We start from the raw sequence: 18650 nt of genomic DNA on the forward strand, positions 1-18650 counted from the left end.
GTGTCAAGATCTGCCCATTAGGAGGCATGCTTAGTTTTACTCTTGAATTCACTATGACAATCTATTTAGAGTTAAGCCAGCATTAATACTTAATGTTACATGACAGCATAAAATTAGTGAGGAAGGAAAATGTAGGAGACACTGAGTTTCTGACTTGGCAAAAAGTAGAGAAAGAAAGAAAAAAAGGGACTAAGTATCATCTGAAATCTTTCTACGAATTACATTTAACCACCAAGATTGAGTAAGCTCTCTAAAGTGCACACTGCTGGCCATTCAGTCTCCTGTGAGACTGAAGTAGCTTTGTAAAAAAAATAAATAAGTAAATTTTTACAGAAAAAGGAATGAATTAAAAAAACGATTTTAACAACTAGTAAATTAACTGTAGACTGTACCAAAAAAACCTACCATGAGTTACACATACCCTGCCAGAATATACATACCTGTCTATTTTGAAGTGCTCCAAACAGAGGTTTTCCTTCATCTCCCAAGAGGTTTTCTCAAAGAGTAAGAAAAACAAAAATAATAAATCCTGAATACTACTATAATTGTATACTTGGTTTCTATCGGATGTTCTTTAATTATATTTTTGACCAGATGATTTGTACTTTTCCCCTTCAAAGTTTCATATTTAAGTCTATACCAAAATTTCCAAATTTTTGAGTGAGAAGATATTATAGAAGCAAATTGTTACTATAAATAATAAAGTCCCAGAAGCTCTCTACAGAGAATACCTGGGAAAAACAAAGCATCCTGGTTTATTTTTCATCATCTTAACATCTCTTCTACACAAAATATTTTTCAACAAGTAATTTTAGGTATAGTCATAACTATTTTGTTTTAAAATACATAAGGCAGATACAGGTAACTATTGCTCTTATACATACTATTAAAAATTATATTACAGGAAAATAAGAAACTGAAAATTAAAAAAACCCCATGGATTCAGATACCTTTTGCCTTGTTGGCAAGGGCATTTATTGCTAAATTACTCTAATTTTCATTGCTATTTGGCAGCAGATACACCTATGAGTAAGGAAGGTTTACTTCCTGTTTTCTTTTTCCATCTTTGAATGGACAGCAATAAAAGACCCTGTATATTGATTCCTCAACTGTAGTTCCTAACTGTGCCAACATGTCCTGGTGTATGTCATGCCACACTCATAGGGAAGTGTAGAGAAGTAAGTCAGGTGCTTATGCACTAGGAATAAAGTATAGCACTATGTCCGTGGAATGGAAAAAGCACTGAAGTGAAAACGGCATACTACTATATTAACATAATAAAACTCAATTACTAGGTTACAGAACCACATAGGAAGATTCAGTCCTCCAGTGAACTTCTCATCACTTTTGTGACAAAAACTGTGACATTTTTTAATGTTAAATATAATTAAATATAAACTCCCAATTTCTAATGTTTGTCTTGCGAAAGATAATAAAGTGTAAAATATGTTCACTGAAAGTGTCAGGAGACTTTAGTAGCAGATCATGACTCCAAAGAATGCTTACATTTCTTATTGATTTGTTCAGATTCTATTCTATTCTATTCTATTCTATTCTATTCTATTCTATTCTATTCTATTCTATTCAAATCTCTTGATTAAATCGCTTGATTCTTCTTCCTTTGCTTTTTTCCCCTTGATATTCATAGGTTATGAATCTGCTAACTTTTGAATATGGCTTCCTTTATGCTATACCTTTCAAACATTTTGAGCTTATGTTGCATATGGCCAATATTGTAGTTAAAAAGGGATCAATACAAAAATTCTCAGACTAACTGGCATCAGGCCACACTAATCTACTGAGATACCAATGGTCCTAAAACAATTCAAACTATTTTAAGATATCAAGGAAAAGGAAACATTTTTGTCAGTCATTGTCAATTCTTTTTCTATGAATCCTCCAAAGCAGTCTCTCATAGGCTTTACCAATTGCCTGGATAGTGAAAGCACATGTGCTCCAGGTCATCATGGGGACTCGAGGATCCGTTTCATCAGGAGGTACTTTTAGTCCAATTCTATAAATTGTTGTAGCAAAGAGAATGACCATTTCCTTGATGCTATTAGAATATTTTATCCTAAAAATAAAACAAGAAAAAAGTGATTTAATAAAAGGGGTTACCAACAGAGTAAGGTACAGCAAAAAGTTAACAACAATTTAGGTACTGAAACAACAATTTAGCTCCTTTTGACAAAGTAAAATGCTCTTTGTCAAATTAGAGATTAGAGCCTCTGAAGAAAAAAATGGGCTGTATCGCTTATAGGCAGAAACATCTCTCTTATAAATGCTAATGACTCATAACTTTACTTCCTACAAAAGATGTAGTAATGGATCACAGCAGAAAGGATCCAGGTCCAAATTAAGGACAGACTGGAGTGAAGGAATAAAATTCAGAACAAACAGATCTGACCTAACAAGTTTTAATGTCTGAAAAAGGGACTAAATGGGACTTCGGTGTTAACAGGGTGTGATGTGAGACAGAGAGAATGAATACATGATGTACTCGGGAGTGATATTTTCTGATTTCCTGAACTTCCTTTTGTAACAAATATTTTCTTTTTTTTTTTAAAGTTTATTTATTTAGAGAGAGAGTGCGCTCGCATGTGAGTGTGAGCGAGGGAGGGGCAGAGAGAGAAGGAGAGAGAGAATCCCAAGTGGGCTCTGCACCGTTAATAAGATCTCATGAATCATGAGTTCATGACCTGAGCCAAAATCAAGAGCCATATGCTAATGAACTGAGCCACTCAGGCACCCCTCTAACCTATATTTTCAGTAGCAATGGGATTCAAAATATAAACAAGGATCACAACTAAAAAAGTGTACATCAGATAGTATTTATTAAATAATAATAATACCTGATTTGGATATATTATATTTTTCAAAGTGTTTTCACATAAGTATTTTTCCAATAACCTTATGATGTAAGATAAGAAGCTATGTTTCAATTTTACAAACAAGAAAAATGAATGAGGGGAGGAGTGACCTGAGACTTTATAGAAGTCAGAGTTAGATATGACTTTAATTGAAGTCTTAAATTCTGCTCTTATTGTAGGTTGAGCTATATAGAAATGGCATTTTTGCTGGTCAAAAATGGTTAATTACAGGCAAGATTCACCTTAATACACATAACTCTAATACCTCAAACCACTTAATTTTATTGTACAAATAAAACTCGAGGGAGAAACAAGAGAAAAATGGGATAAAGAAACAATTTTGCAAATAAGGCAGGAAACAAAGCAGGAAGGAAGGACTGTTCTTCACTCTTATTTTTACAGTCATTTACAAACTACTCTTAACTTATTTAGATACTTACGAAGGCTGAATCCCAAAATTCAGGATAGAATGGAACTCAAAAGTGGAATCACCCATTCCCTGATCAACTAAGACTGGAATTGTTGGGTTTTCTCCTTAAAAAGGAAAAGGAGAAAGAATGAAAAATCATGAGAGTTTAGTGTGACACACACTTTTCTAGCTTTTTAAAATTATATGTGACCATTTTAGAAAACTTAGAAAATGTTAATAAGCAATAAACAATCGTTCAAAACTTCTCTACTCAAATAACATTTGGGTGATTCTCTCTGTTCTCCATATAAATGTTACACATACAGACTGTTTTAAAAAGACATTTATAATACTGTTCTGTATCTTGTTTTTTCACCAACAGATCATAAACGTCTTTCCACATGAGCAACTCTCCCTCTATTTCCATTTTTAATGAATGCATAGTATTCTATTAGTAAGGCAGCATACGTTAGTGAGTAAGAGCCAACGATCTGGAGCCAAGCTGCCTGGGTTGGCATCCTAACTCTGTCCCTATTACTAAAACCTTGAGTGAATACTCTTTGTGGCTCCATGTCCTTATCAAATTAGAATCGTTGTTCCCATATGTGGAACGAGCTGTCTTTTCCTGCTTGCTCTTGAGACATTTTTCCTTCATCTTTGGTTCTCAGCATTTTGGGTATGATCTATCTGAGTGTGATTTTCTTTTAGTTTATCTGAGTTTCACTGAACTTAAATCTGTAAAATTATGTCTTTCACTAAACTGGGGAGGTTTTCAGTCATCATTTCTTCAGATTTTTTTTTTTTTTTTGTACCATCCTTTTTCTTTTCAGGACTTGTATGATATAAATATTGGATTTAAAAACTTGGGCCTATGTGTCTCTAAAGCTATTTTTCTTTTTTCTTCATCACTTTTCTGTCTATTCTTCAGACTGGGTAATTTCCACTGATCAGATTTCAAGTTCACTAACTCTTATCCTTCCCATCTCCATTTCACTATTGAGCCCATCCAGTTAACTTTTATTTCATATAGTGTTTTTTCAATTCTATTATTTCCATTTGGTTCTTTTTTTTAATAGTTTCTATGTTTTTCTGCTGAGAACTCACATTTTTTCCATTCATTTCCAAAGTGTTCACCTTTACCTTATGTTTAATGAGTATTGGGTGCTTTGAAATTTTGTCTAAAAAGTACAATGTTAAAACATCTCGCAATTGTTTTTTTCCTTGAGATTGGTCAGATTCTCCTGGTTCTTTGTATGTTGGGTAATTTTGTATTGTACCTTGGATATTTTGAATACTACACTGCGAAGTTTTGGTTCTTCTTAAAATTCCCGGAAAAATGTACCTTTCTTTTTGTTCCAGTAGGCAATCAACCCAATTAGTTTCAACAATTTCTGTCCCACTGTCTGTGTGTGGTGGTTCCAATGTCTTAGAGACTCTGCTACACTGTTTGGGTCTGACTGTACATGCACTACTCAGGGGTTAGTCTGGGACTTAAGTGATGGTTTAATGCAGCTTCATTCTCAAACCTGTTGCTGTTTCTCTGGGTCTGGTCTGCACATGTGCAGCCTGGAGGCAAGCCCAGGATCTGTGCTGTTCTCAAAAATAGAAGATTCCCCTTCTCTAGCTCTCTTCTCTCTGGCATTTCCCCCATATTGTCTAGCTCTAAGGGACCCTGTTCCCCAGCTGCTCTGGCCATAATGACATGTTTCTCCCAGTTTTAGTCCCTTCTGTTGTCAAGCAGATTCAGGTTACTAGGGCTACCCTTGGGATGAAGCTGTGAGACAAAGACAGAAAAAAAATGAGGATTCACCCTGCATTCTATGGAACACAGAGGTCCCTTTTTTCCAGTTCCTTCAGGCAGAGAGACTGGTTTTCTCTTGGGATTTTACATATCTATGTGGCCACCATGGCACTGCAGTTCCGTGACTGGGACTGGCCTCAGAAGAGGGTCAGAATAGGGAAAAACAAAAGCCAAACAAAACCCAACACAACAAGAATTCCCTTTACACTTTCCAGTTCTGAAGAACTTCTTTTCCTGGTCCTCTGGCCAGAATGAGGGCATTTGAACTTTTTGCTATTCATGTCCATTGCAAAGCTCTGTGACTCAGGCTATGCTGAGTTCAAAGCTGGGTAATAAAGGAGGAAAAAACCCAAGGAAATTTACTGCCTCTACAAATCATTCTTCAAATTTTGACTTCCCTTCTTAATCAGCCTGCCATTGTTTACTTCTCAGAGTCTTTAGACATTTTTAGTCTTATCCCTCAATTGTAAAGAATATATAAATGAGGTAACAGTTTTAAAATGTTGTTTTTGTTATTATTAATATTAATGACAATATATTAAAATTAGTAATAGTAATGGCTAATGCTCATACAGTATTTACTATGTACCATGCACTGTTCTACTTTACACAGGATACCTCAATCCTTAAGTCAGTGAGATAGGTACTATTATTATTCTTACCCTGTAAGTAAGAAAGTTGAGGCACAGAGAGGTTAAATAACTTGTCCAAGATCACAGAGACAGTAGGCAATAGATCTAAGATTTAGCTCCAAGCAGTGTGACTCCAGATTTATCATTGTCTATATTGTTTGCCAGGATGAAAATTAAGTGATTTAAGCCAAACTTAATTTTGGCTTTAAAAACCTTTAGTTCCTGAGAGTCAACAAGTCTGTAACTGCAAACCATATTTTAGAGCAATAAGTACTTCAGAAAAACATTAAAGACTCTGACACTTAAATCTCACACAGCAAAATATAAAATAATTTTGAGCAAACCTTTAGCATGTTTCATATTATAACCTGATATTCTAGCCAGGACAGTCTGTATCCATTGTGCCAGGGTCAAAAGTTGATCAAAAGTCTCTTCGTTCTCACTGAAAAATGATATTTAAAAATTATTAAGCCATTGGCACAACTGAAAAGCTGAACTCGTAGCGTCTTTCTATGGACAACTGGTTGTATGAAAAAATCAAATTCCTTCAGATTAGCTTCCTAGGTCATAGAAGCACATATGTCTAAAAATGTAGTTTTAGCATCATTTACAACAGCCGCAATATGGAAGTGACCTAAGTCCCCATTGATAGATGAATGGATAAAGAAGATGTACACGCACACACACAATGGGATATTACTCAGCCATAACAAAAAGGGTGGGATCTTGCTGTTTGTGACAACATGGATGGGACCAGAGGGTATTATGCTAAGTGAAATAAGTCAGACAGAGAAAGACAAATACCGTGTGATTTCACTTGTATGTGGAATCTAAAAAACAAAACAAATGAAGACCCATAAATACAAAGAACAAATTGATGGTTGCCAGAAAGGGGAGTAGGTGAGGGAATGGGCACAAAAGGGTGAAAGAGAGAGGGAGATACAGGTTTTTAGTTATAGAATTAATAAGTCATGGGGGTGAAGGTACAGCATAGGGAATATAGTCAATAGTATTGCAACCGTGCTGTGTGTGACTGATGGGAGCTACACCTATGGTGAGTACAGCATAATACAGACTTGTTGAATACTGTACACTTGAACTAAGGTAACACTGTGTGTCAACTACATTTCAATAAAATAAATACATAAATACAAGTAAAAATGTAGTTTGGGGGAGAGAAGAATTTTAAAAGTACAAGGAGTAAGATAACATTCATAGGCCTATCATCTAGAAATAACAAATACCAATAAATGGAATCACCATTCTAGTGACTCAAATCAAAAACTAGGTGTCGTCACTGATTTCTCAGATTCTCTCACAACCCACATTTGAATCCAGCAACTAGTCTTGCTGATTTTACCGTTTAAATATATTCCAAGTTGATCACTTTTTTCTACTTCCATTAATACTACCCTAACCCAAGTTACTTTATTCTTCACTGGAACTATTTCAATACATCCTGTTTCTACATTAGTGCTTCATTATTACCTATATTCATTGTAGAACAGCCAAGGGGATCTTTTAAAGTATAAATCTGATCATAACTGCCCTGTTCAAAGTACTCCAATGGTTTCCCACCACACATAAAATACTTTGTGTTTTTAAACTAAAAATAAGATTCTAATTTCTAATCTTATAAGCCCTTTTATGATCTGGTTCCTTGCTTGTTCCATTCCACGCATGCTGGCTTTTGCTGTGCCTCAAACATGCTGATGATATTCCTACTTCAGGGTGTTTTCTCTTTTTATTTAGAAAATTTTTTTCTTTTTTTTACATTTATTTATTTTTGAGAGAGAGAGAGAGAAAGAGTGTGAGTGGGGGAGGGGCAGAGAGAGAAGGAGATACAGAATCCAAAGCAGGCTCCGGACTCTAAGCAAGCATTCAGCACAGAGCCGGACATGGAGTTTGAACCCTCCAAACGTGAGATCATGACCTGAGCCGAAATCAATGCTCAACCAACTGAGCCATCCAGGCACCCCCAGGGTGTTTGTTCTTGGTATTGCCTGTGCTTAGAATTTTCTTTTCCCAGAGAATAGCACTACTTCACTTCATTCAGGACTCTATTCAAATGTCATTATCCCAAAGAGGAGATTTCTGAGGACTGTGTCTACAGTCTCATGCACCTAGTTTGTTTCTAGCCCTGTTGCTTTAGTTTTGTCAAAATATTTCTCATCCCTCAACATTCTGCATTTGTGTTTATTGTTGGTCTCTTCCCTCAGTAACAGAAATTCCGTAAGGGCAGGGACTTGACCAAACTGTTATTAACAACCAAGGCAGACTAGAAACAACATTATTAAAGAGGACTATACAATGAGAATTTACCTATGGAAAGGATGATGAGTGAAGTCAAAATATATAATGAACTGTGACAAAATTCACATATCTGGACTTAAATCTGACCTAAGAATTTTTTCTGTTTTCAGAAATTAAAGTGTACTACGATTTGTTAGGACCATTATTCTTTAAAAATATCAGTTCATTAGTTTTGATAAACTTTTTTATACACTGTTAACTTTACTATCTTAGACTATACTCATGTTGATTTTCTAAAACGAAAAGAGGCAAATATATTCAACTACACAGGTAATGTCAAGTGTTTAATAAAAATGTTATGTATTTATGTGTCACCTCCTAAGTAATAAAGGTGTCACAGGGTTCAAAGTGACCCAGTTGTAAGGATCAGTCTAACTTTATTATTTTTTTTTCTTTCATAGTTTATTGTCAAGTTGGTTTCCATATAACACCCAGTGCTCATCCCAACAAGTGCCCTCCTCCATGCCCATCACCCTCTTCCCCCCTCCCTTACCCCCATCAGCCCTCAGTTTGTGCTCAGTATTCAAGAGTCTCTTATGGTTTGCCTCCCTTCCTCTCCCCACCAACTTTTTTCCCCTTCTCCTCCCCCATGGTCCTCTGTTAAGTTTCTCCTGATCCACTTATAAGTGAAAACTTATGGTATCTGTCTTTCTCTGCCTGACTTATTTTGCTCAGCATAACACCCTCAAGTTCCATCCACGTTGCTACAAATGGCCAGATTTCATTCTTTCTCATTGCCATGTAGCATTCCATTGTACAGATAAACCACATCTTCTTGAGGATCAGTCTAACTTTAAAAAGGATTGCCTTGCAGCATCCTGTAATTTTTTTTTAATTTTTAAGTTTATTTATTTTGAGAGAGACAGAGGAAGTGCACAAGCAGGGGAGAGACAGTGAGAGAGAGGGAAAGAGAGAGAATCCACAGCAGGCTCCACAGTATCAGTGCAGAGCCTGATGTTGGGCTCAAATTCACGAAACTGTGAGATCATGACCTGAGCCAAAATCAAGAGTTGGAAGTTTAACCAACCCAGTTGCCCCTGCAGCATCCTATACTTAAAGACATCAAGGAAAGTGGGTGCTGAATATTCCTTTAGAGAACAATTTTCTTGTTTAAAAATCTTTAGTTGGGAAACCATCGTGTAAAAAAGGCTTAAAATATAAAGGCCAACAAAAAGTTGGAAAGTCACTTAATTTTACTATGATTTGTTTTATTTTTGTCTTCACGTGCATAGTTACATAAGGCTTTGGAGTCAAGTCTGGGTTCAAATTCTGAGTCTGTCTTGGGATAAGTAAAAACTACTCGTAGTCTCTAATTTCTTATCTTTTAAATGGGAGTAGCATTATCTACCTTTGTTAGATTATTTTGAGTATTAAAAAAAATAATGTAGCAAGGGCTTGGTAGAGAGTCTAGAACACATCAGTTATGGAAAAATTAAAAAGATAAACAATTCGGAGGCCACCTTCTTTCTAAAAGATGACATTCTATGTCCCAAGTGGCTGAGTAGAAGACAATTTCCAAATCAGGTTTTCTCTTTTTTTAAAATTTATTTATTTTGAGGGGTGCCTGGGTGGCTTAGTCGGTTAAGCGTCTGACTTTCGCTTAGGTCATGATCTCGCGGTTCGTGGGTTCGAGCCCCGCATCGGGCTCTGTGCTGACTGCCAGCTCAGAGCCTGGAGCCTGTTTCAGTCTGTGACTCCCTCTCTCTCTCACCCTCCCCTGCTCACGCTGTCTCTCTCTCTCTCCTAGAAATAAGTAAACATTAAAAAAAATTTTTTTAAATAAAATAAATAAATAAAATTTATTTATTTTGAGAAAGAGAATGAGCATGAGTGGGGGAAGGGGAGAGAGAATCCTAAGCAGATTCTGTGCTGCCAGTGCCTAACAAGACATGGGGCTTGATCTCATGAACTGGGAGATCATGACCTGAGCCAAAATCGGGAGTCAGACGTTCAACCTACTGAGCCACAGGCGCCCCCAATTAGGTTTTCTAATGACAAAGAATAGTAGAGCTAGAACAACTATTTATTGACCCTGACTGCCAAGCCTATCACCTTTGAACACCTTAGTTGTGGAAACATGCTATAAGTGTTTTTATCAACGAAATCATTTTCCTAGTAAAACTTAGTTCGATCACTACAAATTCACTGAGTTTTAAGAAAATGAACAACAATGAAGAATACTGTTATTGTGCACAACAGTGACAACACAGAAATATACAATTACATGCTATAGCTATCATAAAGAACGAATAGATTCGTTGTTAAGTTACACTCACAGATGGTCAGAATAGAAAAGTTTAAAAACTTAGTTTAGGGGTGCCTGGGTGGCTCCGTCAGTTGAGCGTCCAACTTCAGCTCAGGTCACGATCTCACGGTTTGTGGGTTCAAGCCCCGCATTGGGCTCTGTGCTGATGGATAGCTCAGAGCCTGGAGCCTGCTTCACATTCTGTGTCTCTTTCTCTCTCTGACCCTCCCCTGCTCATGCTGTCTCTCTCTCAGAAATAAATAAAATATATTAAAAAACTTAAAAAAACCACTTAGTCTAAAAACGTAGAAACTATCCAAAGATATATGATTAATCTATTGTTTTCCTTTACTTTTATAGTTAACATTTTGTCCACATCTCTACAACTATGGCGATTGGATCTTCAGGGATAAATACAGAATTAGAAATAATAATACAAAGACATTTAGAGAAACCAAATTCCAAATATTAACTCTAATGGCATAAAAGGACTATTGGAAAAGATAAATCTCACATCCTTTCCCTTTTTGTGAATGCTAAGGTAGAGATTCATGTTCTACTTTTCATGGCTGTTAGAAGATACACACACAACATACAGATTTGAGTTAATGAACATTCTAGTTATTTAGAGACCAAGAATCAGAGCTTTTCATCATGTTTTAAAGACAGAATACAAGTTATAGAAAGAAAAAGTATTAATTACTTCAAACAGAAAAAAAAAACTAGCAATCTAATCAAAATCAAAAAGTATTAATTACTTCAAACAGAAAAAAAAAACTAGCAATCTAATCAAAATCAAAAAGTATTAATTACTTCAAACAGAAAAAAAAACTAGTAATCTAATCTAGGCACAAATGAAAGGATTAAAGACAGCTTCTTAAAATATAACCAAAACATGAATTAAAATATACCTGTTTATCCTTTGAGGTTGCAAAGGAATAATGGGGATTACAGTATTGCACAGAGACTTGCAAAGAGGGCAAAGATATTCCCCACTCTCTAAGTCAAAAAGGTCAACATGTATGCGCTGCTGAGAGCTCAGTTGTACAGCTTCAAAATACCTGCAAAATTGCAAGACACGGGTCCATTCAGAACAATATGTGTATCTTCACTCTAATCCAAGTGACAAAAATCAAAATTTGGAATTTTTGCTTCAATAAATGTCTTCACAATCTACATGCCCAAACACCCAAGTTATAATTATAGAAGAAATAGGATGCCCATTCTTTTGGATTCACACTAGAAAACACATTAGGGCAGAAACAAACATAAAGTAATTTTACTGAATCATAACTTGGCTCCTAACTCAACAGCACGGAGATATAATGCAGACACCACTTCCCTCAGTTTCCAATGGCCAACTGATGTAGTAAAGGCTATTCAGGACAATGAGGCAGTTTAATCCAATGCCAAAAGGGTGAATCCTATACAAAAGATTTCCCAAGAATTATATTTCTAAATTTTTCTCTTCCAGATGTCGAACTAGAATTTCTTGTCTTATTCTATCTCAAAGGTACTTTTCCCTCTACGCTACTAGGGAAATGACATTTTTTAAAGAAAGATTACAGCTTTCTTTTACACAAATACTGATCAGAAGCAATGGATTACATCCATTTCTGAAGGTGGTTAAGATAATGGGTATCATGCAAACAAAATTTGTTAATTAAAACTGCTTCAATTATTCAGATAAGAAGAAAGGAAAGAAGACACGAGAAAACACGCCTTTTTATGGCCTTTAGTGAACTTCAGTATTCCTAGTTTCTTTCAAGAACATGTCAGAAAGACAACTTACTTCTGCCAGCACACTGCATGCATCACATGACCACAGCTTCCTGTGTAAGTTCCATATGCCAAATCTGGATCCATGAAGAGCGGGTCCAGGGTTTCTGGTACAGGAAGACAAAAATAGGAGGTATGTATTCATCTCCCCCACAGTTATAAAATGGAGAAAAAAAAAGATTATCAGGTCTCAAATTCTAATCATGAACTTTCTTAGGAATGTCCGAGTAAAATGTCATAGTATCATGGTAACAGGACATATATTCTTAATAATAAGTAAAAGGAAAAAAATATAAAGCTAGACTTCCAGGTAGGATTTAAAATTAGTGTGAATTAATGACAACTTCTATTTCTGTATTTTTATTCTGAACATTAGGTTTAAGCTGCCTTATCTTGGTGGTTAAAGTGATTTTTCTATGATTGAGGTACAATTTGCTCTTCTAATTTTAAGAGTAATTTGAATTACTTTCTAAGGGCTATTTAGGGCATTAAAGTCTGGATAAAAGCAAAGACAAAGTGGTTAAAAATCTGGTTTCATTACATATAACTTGTGGCCTTGGGTAAATTATTTAACTTCTCTGTCCCTCAGTTCCTTCATCTGTAAATGGAGTCAATATTGGTACCAAACTCATTGGGTTGTTGTGTGGATTAAGTGAGTAAATACAGATAAAGCACTTAATCAGTGCCTGGCAAACAGTAAGTATTCAGTTAATGTTAGCCTTTTTTATCATCATCATCATCATTATTATTATTCCAAGGGTATTTTATAAAGCAGTAATCCTGATGTGATGTAAAAAAAACAAAAACAAAACAAAACAAAAACCAATACTTAATTAGTATTCCTGCCAAGAAAATATTTAACATGAACCTAATCTTGAGGCAACAATCAGAGATACACAATGTAAGACTCTGTACAAAACAACTGGTCTATATTCTTCCAAGAAGTTATCATCATGAATAAAAAGGGCAAGTGACTATTCTAGATTAATATAGAATAAAAGAGACATAATAAAAGCAAGGCACTATATATGTCTAGACCCTAAATGAATAAAAAAACAGTCTAGCTAAAAAAGCCTAGCTGAGGACAGTTTGGAAAATCCAAATATGATTTTATATTAGGTAATATTCTTGAATTATTATTCATTTTCTTAAATGTGATAATGGTATGATAGATATATAACAGATTATCCTTAGTTTTAGAAAATGCATGTGTGAACATTTAGGGATGAAATATCTTGACTGCATCCTACTTTCAAAAGGTTCAGCAAAGAGAAAAGGGGTAGAGAGATAGGTAGATAGAGACAGAGACTGAGCAATGTGGCCAAGTGTAAAAAAATTTAAATTAAAAAATAAAATAAAGGAGCCAACATGATATGTAAAGATCTAGAGTCCATTTTACCCATAAGTAAAATGGTGATCTGACTAAATAAGGCTAAATACAGTCTCACTCTCAAACTTCTTCCAATATTTTTTTCTCATTACATAAGTATGAAAAGAGATGCTTGAAAGGATATTTATTAAACGATACATACCCCCTGAGAGTTCTATGGGCTTTCCCCTGTGCTGGGTTAAGGCGGTGGATTTCTGGACACAGGCCGATAATACCATGGCATTATTTTCTATTTTCACCTCTTGTTCTTCTTGGCAGAGGATGCATGTCAGCACCTCCTTTTCAGTAACAGTCGGACCCCGTTTAGGACCCAAAGCAATTCTAGAGTAGTCACTGACTGCTGGGGCACTACCAAGAGAAACGACCAGAAATGAGGACACATGTTTTGGTCACTTGTCTTTATATTTTGGTAGGTTTTAAGTATCTGTAGGGCAAGAACTTTAAGAAGAAAAATAGTAAAATAAAAATGATATTCAGCAATATTAGCTTAAAATCTTTCCCCTTAATTTTTCTGGCTCGTATCAGTTAATGTGCTTATTCGAAAATACATTTTGTATTGCTAAGTGCAAAAAAAGCAGATCACAAAGTAGAGTGTGTATTATAACTATACTTAATTTTCATACCAAGAAGCAGGGTTATCTGTTTTTTTCTGATTAGAAAAGTAATACATACTTAAGAAATTTTGGAAAATCTAGAAAAGCATAAAGAAGTAAATAAAAAGCATTATACACTTACAAACTAGAGATAACCATTTGTATATTCCCACCAGGTCCGCTTTCTATTTATACCATTCTTTTTTACATAATTAAGATCATATTACATATACAGATTTATATGCTGCTTTATTCACCTATATCTTAGTGGTTTTCCTGTGTCATTAACACTTCTTCAGAAACTTACTATATGTACCTATAAGAGTTTTATCCTTTCCTCCTTTTTTTTTTTTTTTGCTTCAAATATGTATGTGTGTTTTTTTTTTTTTTTTTTTTTTTTCACAAATAGTTTATTGTCAAATTAGTTTCTACATAACACTCAGTGCTCATCCCCTATCCTTTCCTCCTTCTTAGGCATTTAAGTTTCTATTCTATTTTGATAGGCTTTACAATAAAAACTTACATCTTAATGATTTAGCAATTTTTATATGCACTCAATGTGTATAAAAATAATATAATAATAGCAAATATTTATAAACCACTGATTGTGATACGAGGCACTGTTTCAAATACTTTAACTCATTTAATCTTTCCAACAATCCTATGAGGTAGGTGCTAAGATTACTCTCCATTGTTAAGATGAAGAAACTGAGGCCTAGAGACAGTAAGAGACTTACCTAATGACTCATCACTACGTAGTAGCAGAGCCTGGATCTAACCCATGTGATTTGACCTCACAGGCCATGCTCTGAACTACTTTGCAATACTGCCTCTTTACTGTGCATGAAGCTCCCTGAAATGTCACAGATCATTCAACAAACTGGAAATAACTTAAATGTTCATCATCAATGTAAGTGAAATTACATCATACAGAATACTATGCAATTTTAAAAGGTGCAGTTTAAAAAGCTAGATGGGGTATCACGTCATTGGAGGCATTCAGCAATATGTGGGTTAAGGTTTACCTTTGGTATCATAAGGACTACAGGACTACTGGAATTTAGTGAATGATGAGACAGAGATGCTGACTGTCTTGCAGTTTATGGAGCATGAAAAAGAATTGCTGCTCAAATGCCAAGACTGAGAAACACCTGAGCTCGTTTTGTATGTAAGAACACAGAGCATAGATTTCCAAGTGAAAATGACAAGTTGCAGAAGGACACATACATAATACCACTGATGCAAATAAGACAAAATACTGAATGATACTATGTAATTTCTATAGTTAACATATATTTGCATGTAATAGCATAGTAGAAATTCTGACAGGAGATATATAAAACTTAAAACCAGAATATCTTCTGAGAAAGGGCAGAAAGGAGTTCCAGATTTAGACAAGTGCTCAAACAACTTTAGCTTTATCTCTAATGTTTGATTTTTAAAAGGAAAATGTGACAGTATAACTGTGTAATTAAAATGTTTTAGGGGGTGTCTCGGTGGCTCAGTCAATTAAGCATCTGACTTTGGTTCAGGTCAGGATCTCACAGTTTGTGAGTTTGAGCCCCATATTGGGCTCAGTGTGGAGCCTGCTTCGGATCCTATGTCCCCCTCTCTCTCCCTGCCCCTCCCCCACTTGTTCATTCTCTCTCTCTCAAACATTTTAAATTTTAAAAAAAAATTTTGTTTTAAAAAATCTAAGAGAATATAAATGTGACTTTGAGACACAAAAAAGTAAAACTCCAAAAGACTGATATATCTGTCCTCATCAGCACTGAAAATTTCTCTATGGCTAAACTTCATAATTAATGTTAGAAAATCAGGGCAAAACAGGGAAACATGCAACAATGTTTAGTATCTATAATTTTAAATGACTTCTAAACATCCATAAAACAAAACGCCCAGCAGAGATGAGCAAAGGATACTAACAGGTAATTCCTAGAAGACAAAACACAACAGACTAGTGAACAATCATTTGAAAAGATGCTCAACCTAGTACTAAACAGTAATAAGGAAATTCAGCCTGGCATAGATTGATAATGTTGACTATATCAAATATTTTCAAGTAGTGATAATAATAAGCACCGATGAAAATGAAGAAAATAGGAACTCTCAAATAATTCCTGGGGGCAGGAACTGGTAAAACTACTTTGGAGTTTTATTGTGATAGTATCTATTAAAATTTAAAATAATTATAAGCCAGTACTTTCACATATTAGTTTCCATCCCTGAGAAGTACTTATACAATTGTACAAGGGAGCAAATATAAAAAAATATTCTGATACACTGTTTATGTTAAGGGAAAATTAGAAAATAAGGGAAAATCAACTTAAATGCCCCAAATCTAATAAACAAAATACTGTATGTTCACACTAGGGACTACTAAGTAGCAGTCATAAAGAATCATGTAGAATCCAATAGATCTATATGGAATGACATTAAGAGATTTATAAGACACTGAGTAAAAAAACCAAGCTGCAGAACCAAAGGTATGGTAAAGTGAACTATTAAAAAACAAAAACCAATACTCATCTATGCATATATGTTAATAAAGGCATAGAAAGAGGCCTAGAACAATAGTTATTTATTAACAACAATAATCTATGCAGAAAGATCAGGAATGCAGAGGATGGTTTAAGAGATCTGTGTTATTTGAATTGTTTTCTTCAACTAGAATACAATAATTTATGTGTGCAATTAATCAGGCAATAAAAATAAATAAAAATAATTAAGGCCGTTAATGACCATATTTTTGCTTCTATCCTCTTTTTGGATAGATACATGATAGTCTCTTTCTCATAAAGAGTATGTTGCTAATATAAAGTATCTCCAGGATTGGAACTTCTGTGAATTGTTCATAAAGTTTTGTATTAATTTCTAAGCTGTCAGTCAAGGACAGCTTACCTTCATATCTTTTTTTTAAATCTTTAAAATATATAGTCTTGGGGCGCCTGGGTGGCTCAGTCAGCTAAGCATCCAACTTCAGCTCAGGTCATGATACTGTGGTTCGTGGGTTTGAGCCCTGCATCAGGCTCTGTGCTGACAGCTAGCTCAGAGCCTGGAGACTGTCTTCCGATTCTGTGTCTCCCTTTCTCTCTGACCCTCCCCTGCTCACGCTGTCTCTCTCTCTCTCTCAAAAATAAAACGTTAAAAAGTAAAATAAAATAAAATAAAATAAAATAAAATAAAATAAAACATATAGTCTTTATTCCTTGTGGTCCTTGTTAGCATACTCATCTTTAGGATGACAGATAACTTATGTCTACTTCTAAGGTTATTGCAAAGCATAATTTTCTAAAACTACACACATCACACATTATTTAAAGAGCAGTGAAAATTTGTTTTTTAAAAATAAGCAAAGGACGGGGGAGAGGGGAAAAACGGTGATGGGCATTGAGGAGGGCACTTGTTGGGATGAGTGATGGGTGTTATACATAAGTGATGAATCATGGGAATCTACCCCCAAAATCAAGAGCACACTGTATATACTGTATGTTAGCCAACTTGACAATAAATTATACTTAAAAAAAGCATAAGAGGTATTTACAACATTTTATATTGGAATGCTTTTAAAAGTATCCTTATTTTGCCTCTTTCCACACTTTAACTATACAGTAGCTCACAAAGTGTGGCTCTCAGAGAGTTAGCTGATTTCCCCAAGAGCACACCACAGTAGAACTCAGAAAACCAGATTTACTGATTACCATTCTAATGTGCTATCCATGACTACCACTACAGGCACTGTCTTCTTTCTCTTTAACAAAAAAAGAAAAACAAAAATAAACCCCATTTTTCAGGTGAAAGATTTTTTTCCAATCTGTAATAACTACAGTCACTTTTACCAGAAATTACAAAAATGATGTGGATAATATGAATGATAACATCAATGTATACCTAAAGGGACCTCTGCATACAAGATAACAGAAGCTGATTTCGATTTTTATCATTCCCATTTTTCTTTTTGTGCACAAAGGTTCTTGACAAACTATTGCGCACTTTAACTGTTCATCAACATAAACTTATATTCAATATTACCTTAGAGTTTTCACTGTGGTTTTGCTAGTTTAAAAACAGTATAGTTTCTCTTACTATAAAATATATTTTGTAAAAATTTTATTTAAAGTGAATGTCATTCTCCCTCCAAAAACTGAGTTGTTAATTTTTAGTTTTGCTAGGTTTTACCTCTCTTCCTCCATAATGGAGTCTTCTTTCCCAGACATTTCTGATGTGCTGTCATACATCAGTTTGTGAGTTTCAATAAAGTTTTTCTGTAAGGCAGACATCTGAGCCATGATCTTCTGGCGGTGCAGTCTAGCAGCTTCAGCTTTTCTTTTTCGTTCTGCTTTTTCTTTATCATGAGTAATCTGGGCATTAAAAAACCACAAAAATTGGGTAAGATCCAATTGTTAAAACTGACATATACTACTCAGTCAGCAAAATTTCCTAGAGTAAGAGTCTGATAAAACTTGATTTCCCCTTAAGCCTAGATTCAATCTAATGTCTCAGAACTAGAATATAGGCCCCAGCATCTCAAACAACTAACTGCTGTTTTGGTTATTTTAATAATTTAATGTAAAAGCCCCAAGTACTTTAAATATCTAATAAACGATCTTTTATACTC

General features: G+C 34.9%; 1 protein-coding gene across 1 annotated transcript in view; it reads right to left on the bottom strand.

Annotated features, from left to right (window-relative positions):
* The window catches only part of UBR1 (ubiquitin protein ligase E3 component n-recognin 1), a 137534-nt gene that overhangs the window by 27899 nt on the left and 90985 nt on the right, over positions 1-18650 (bottom strand). The window contains exons 29-36 of the mRNA XM_039232795.1: positions 18212-18393; positions 13582-13787; positions 12063-12156; positions 11182-11331; positions 6057-6154; positions 3311-3404; positions 1926-2074; positions 441-496 (exon numbers count right to left, since the gene is read on the bottom strand). Coding sequence (XP_039088726.1) covers positions 441-496; positions 1926-2074; positions 3311-3404; positions 6057-6154; positions 11182-11331; positions 12063-12156; positions 13582-13787; positions 18212-18393 — 1029 coding nt within the window. The remainder of the gene's footprint in view (positions 1-440; positions 497-1925; positions 2075-3310; positions 3405-6056; positions 6155-11181; positions 11332-12062; positions 12157-13581; positions 13788-18211; positions 18394-18650) is intronic.

Source organism: Hyaena hyaena, unplaced genomic scaffold (genome assembly GCF_003009895.1).
Source record: "Hyaena hyaena isolate Hyena2069 unplaced genomic scaffold, ASM300989v1 scaffold_70, whole genome shotgun sequence".
In the NCBI taxonomy this organism is placed as follows: Eukaryota; Metazoa; Chordata; class Mammalia; order Carnivora; family Hyaenidae; genus Hyaena; species Hyaena hyaena.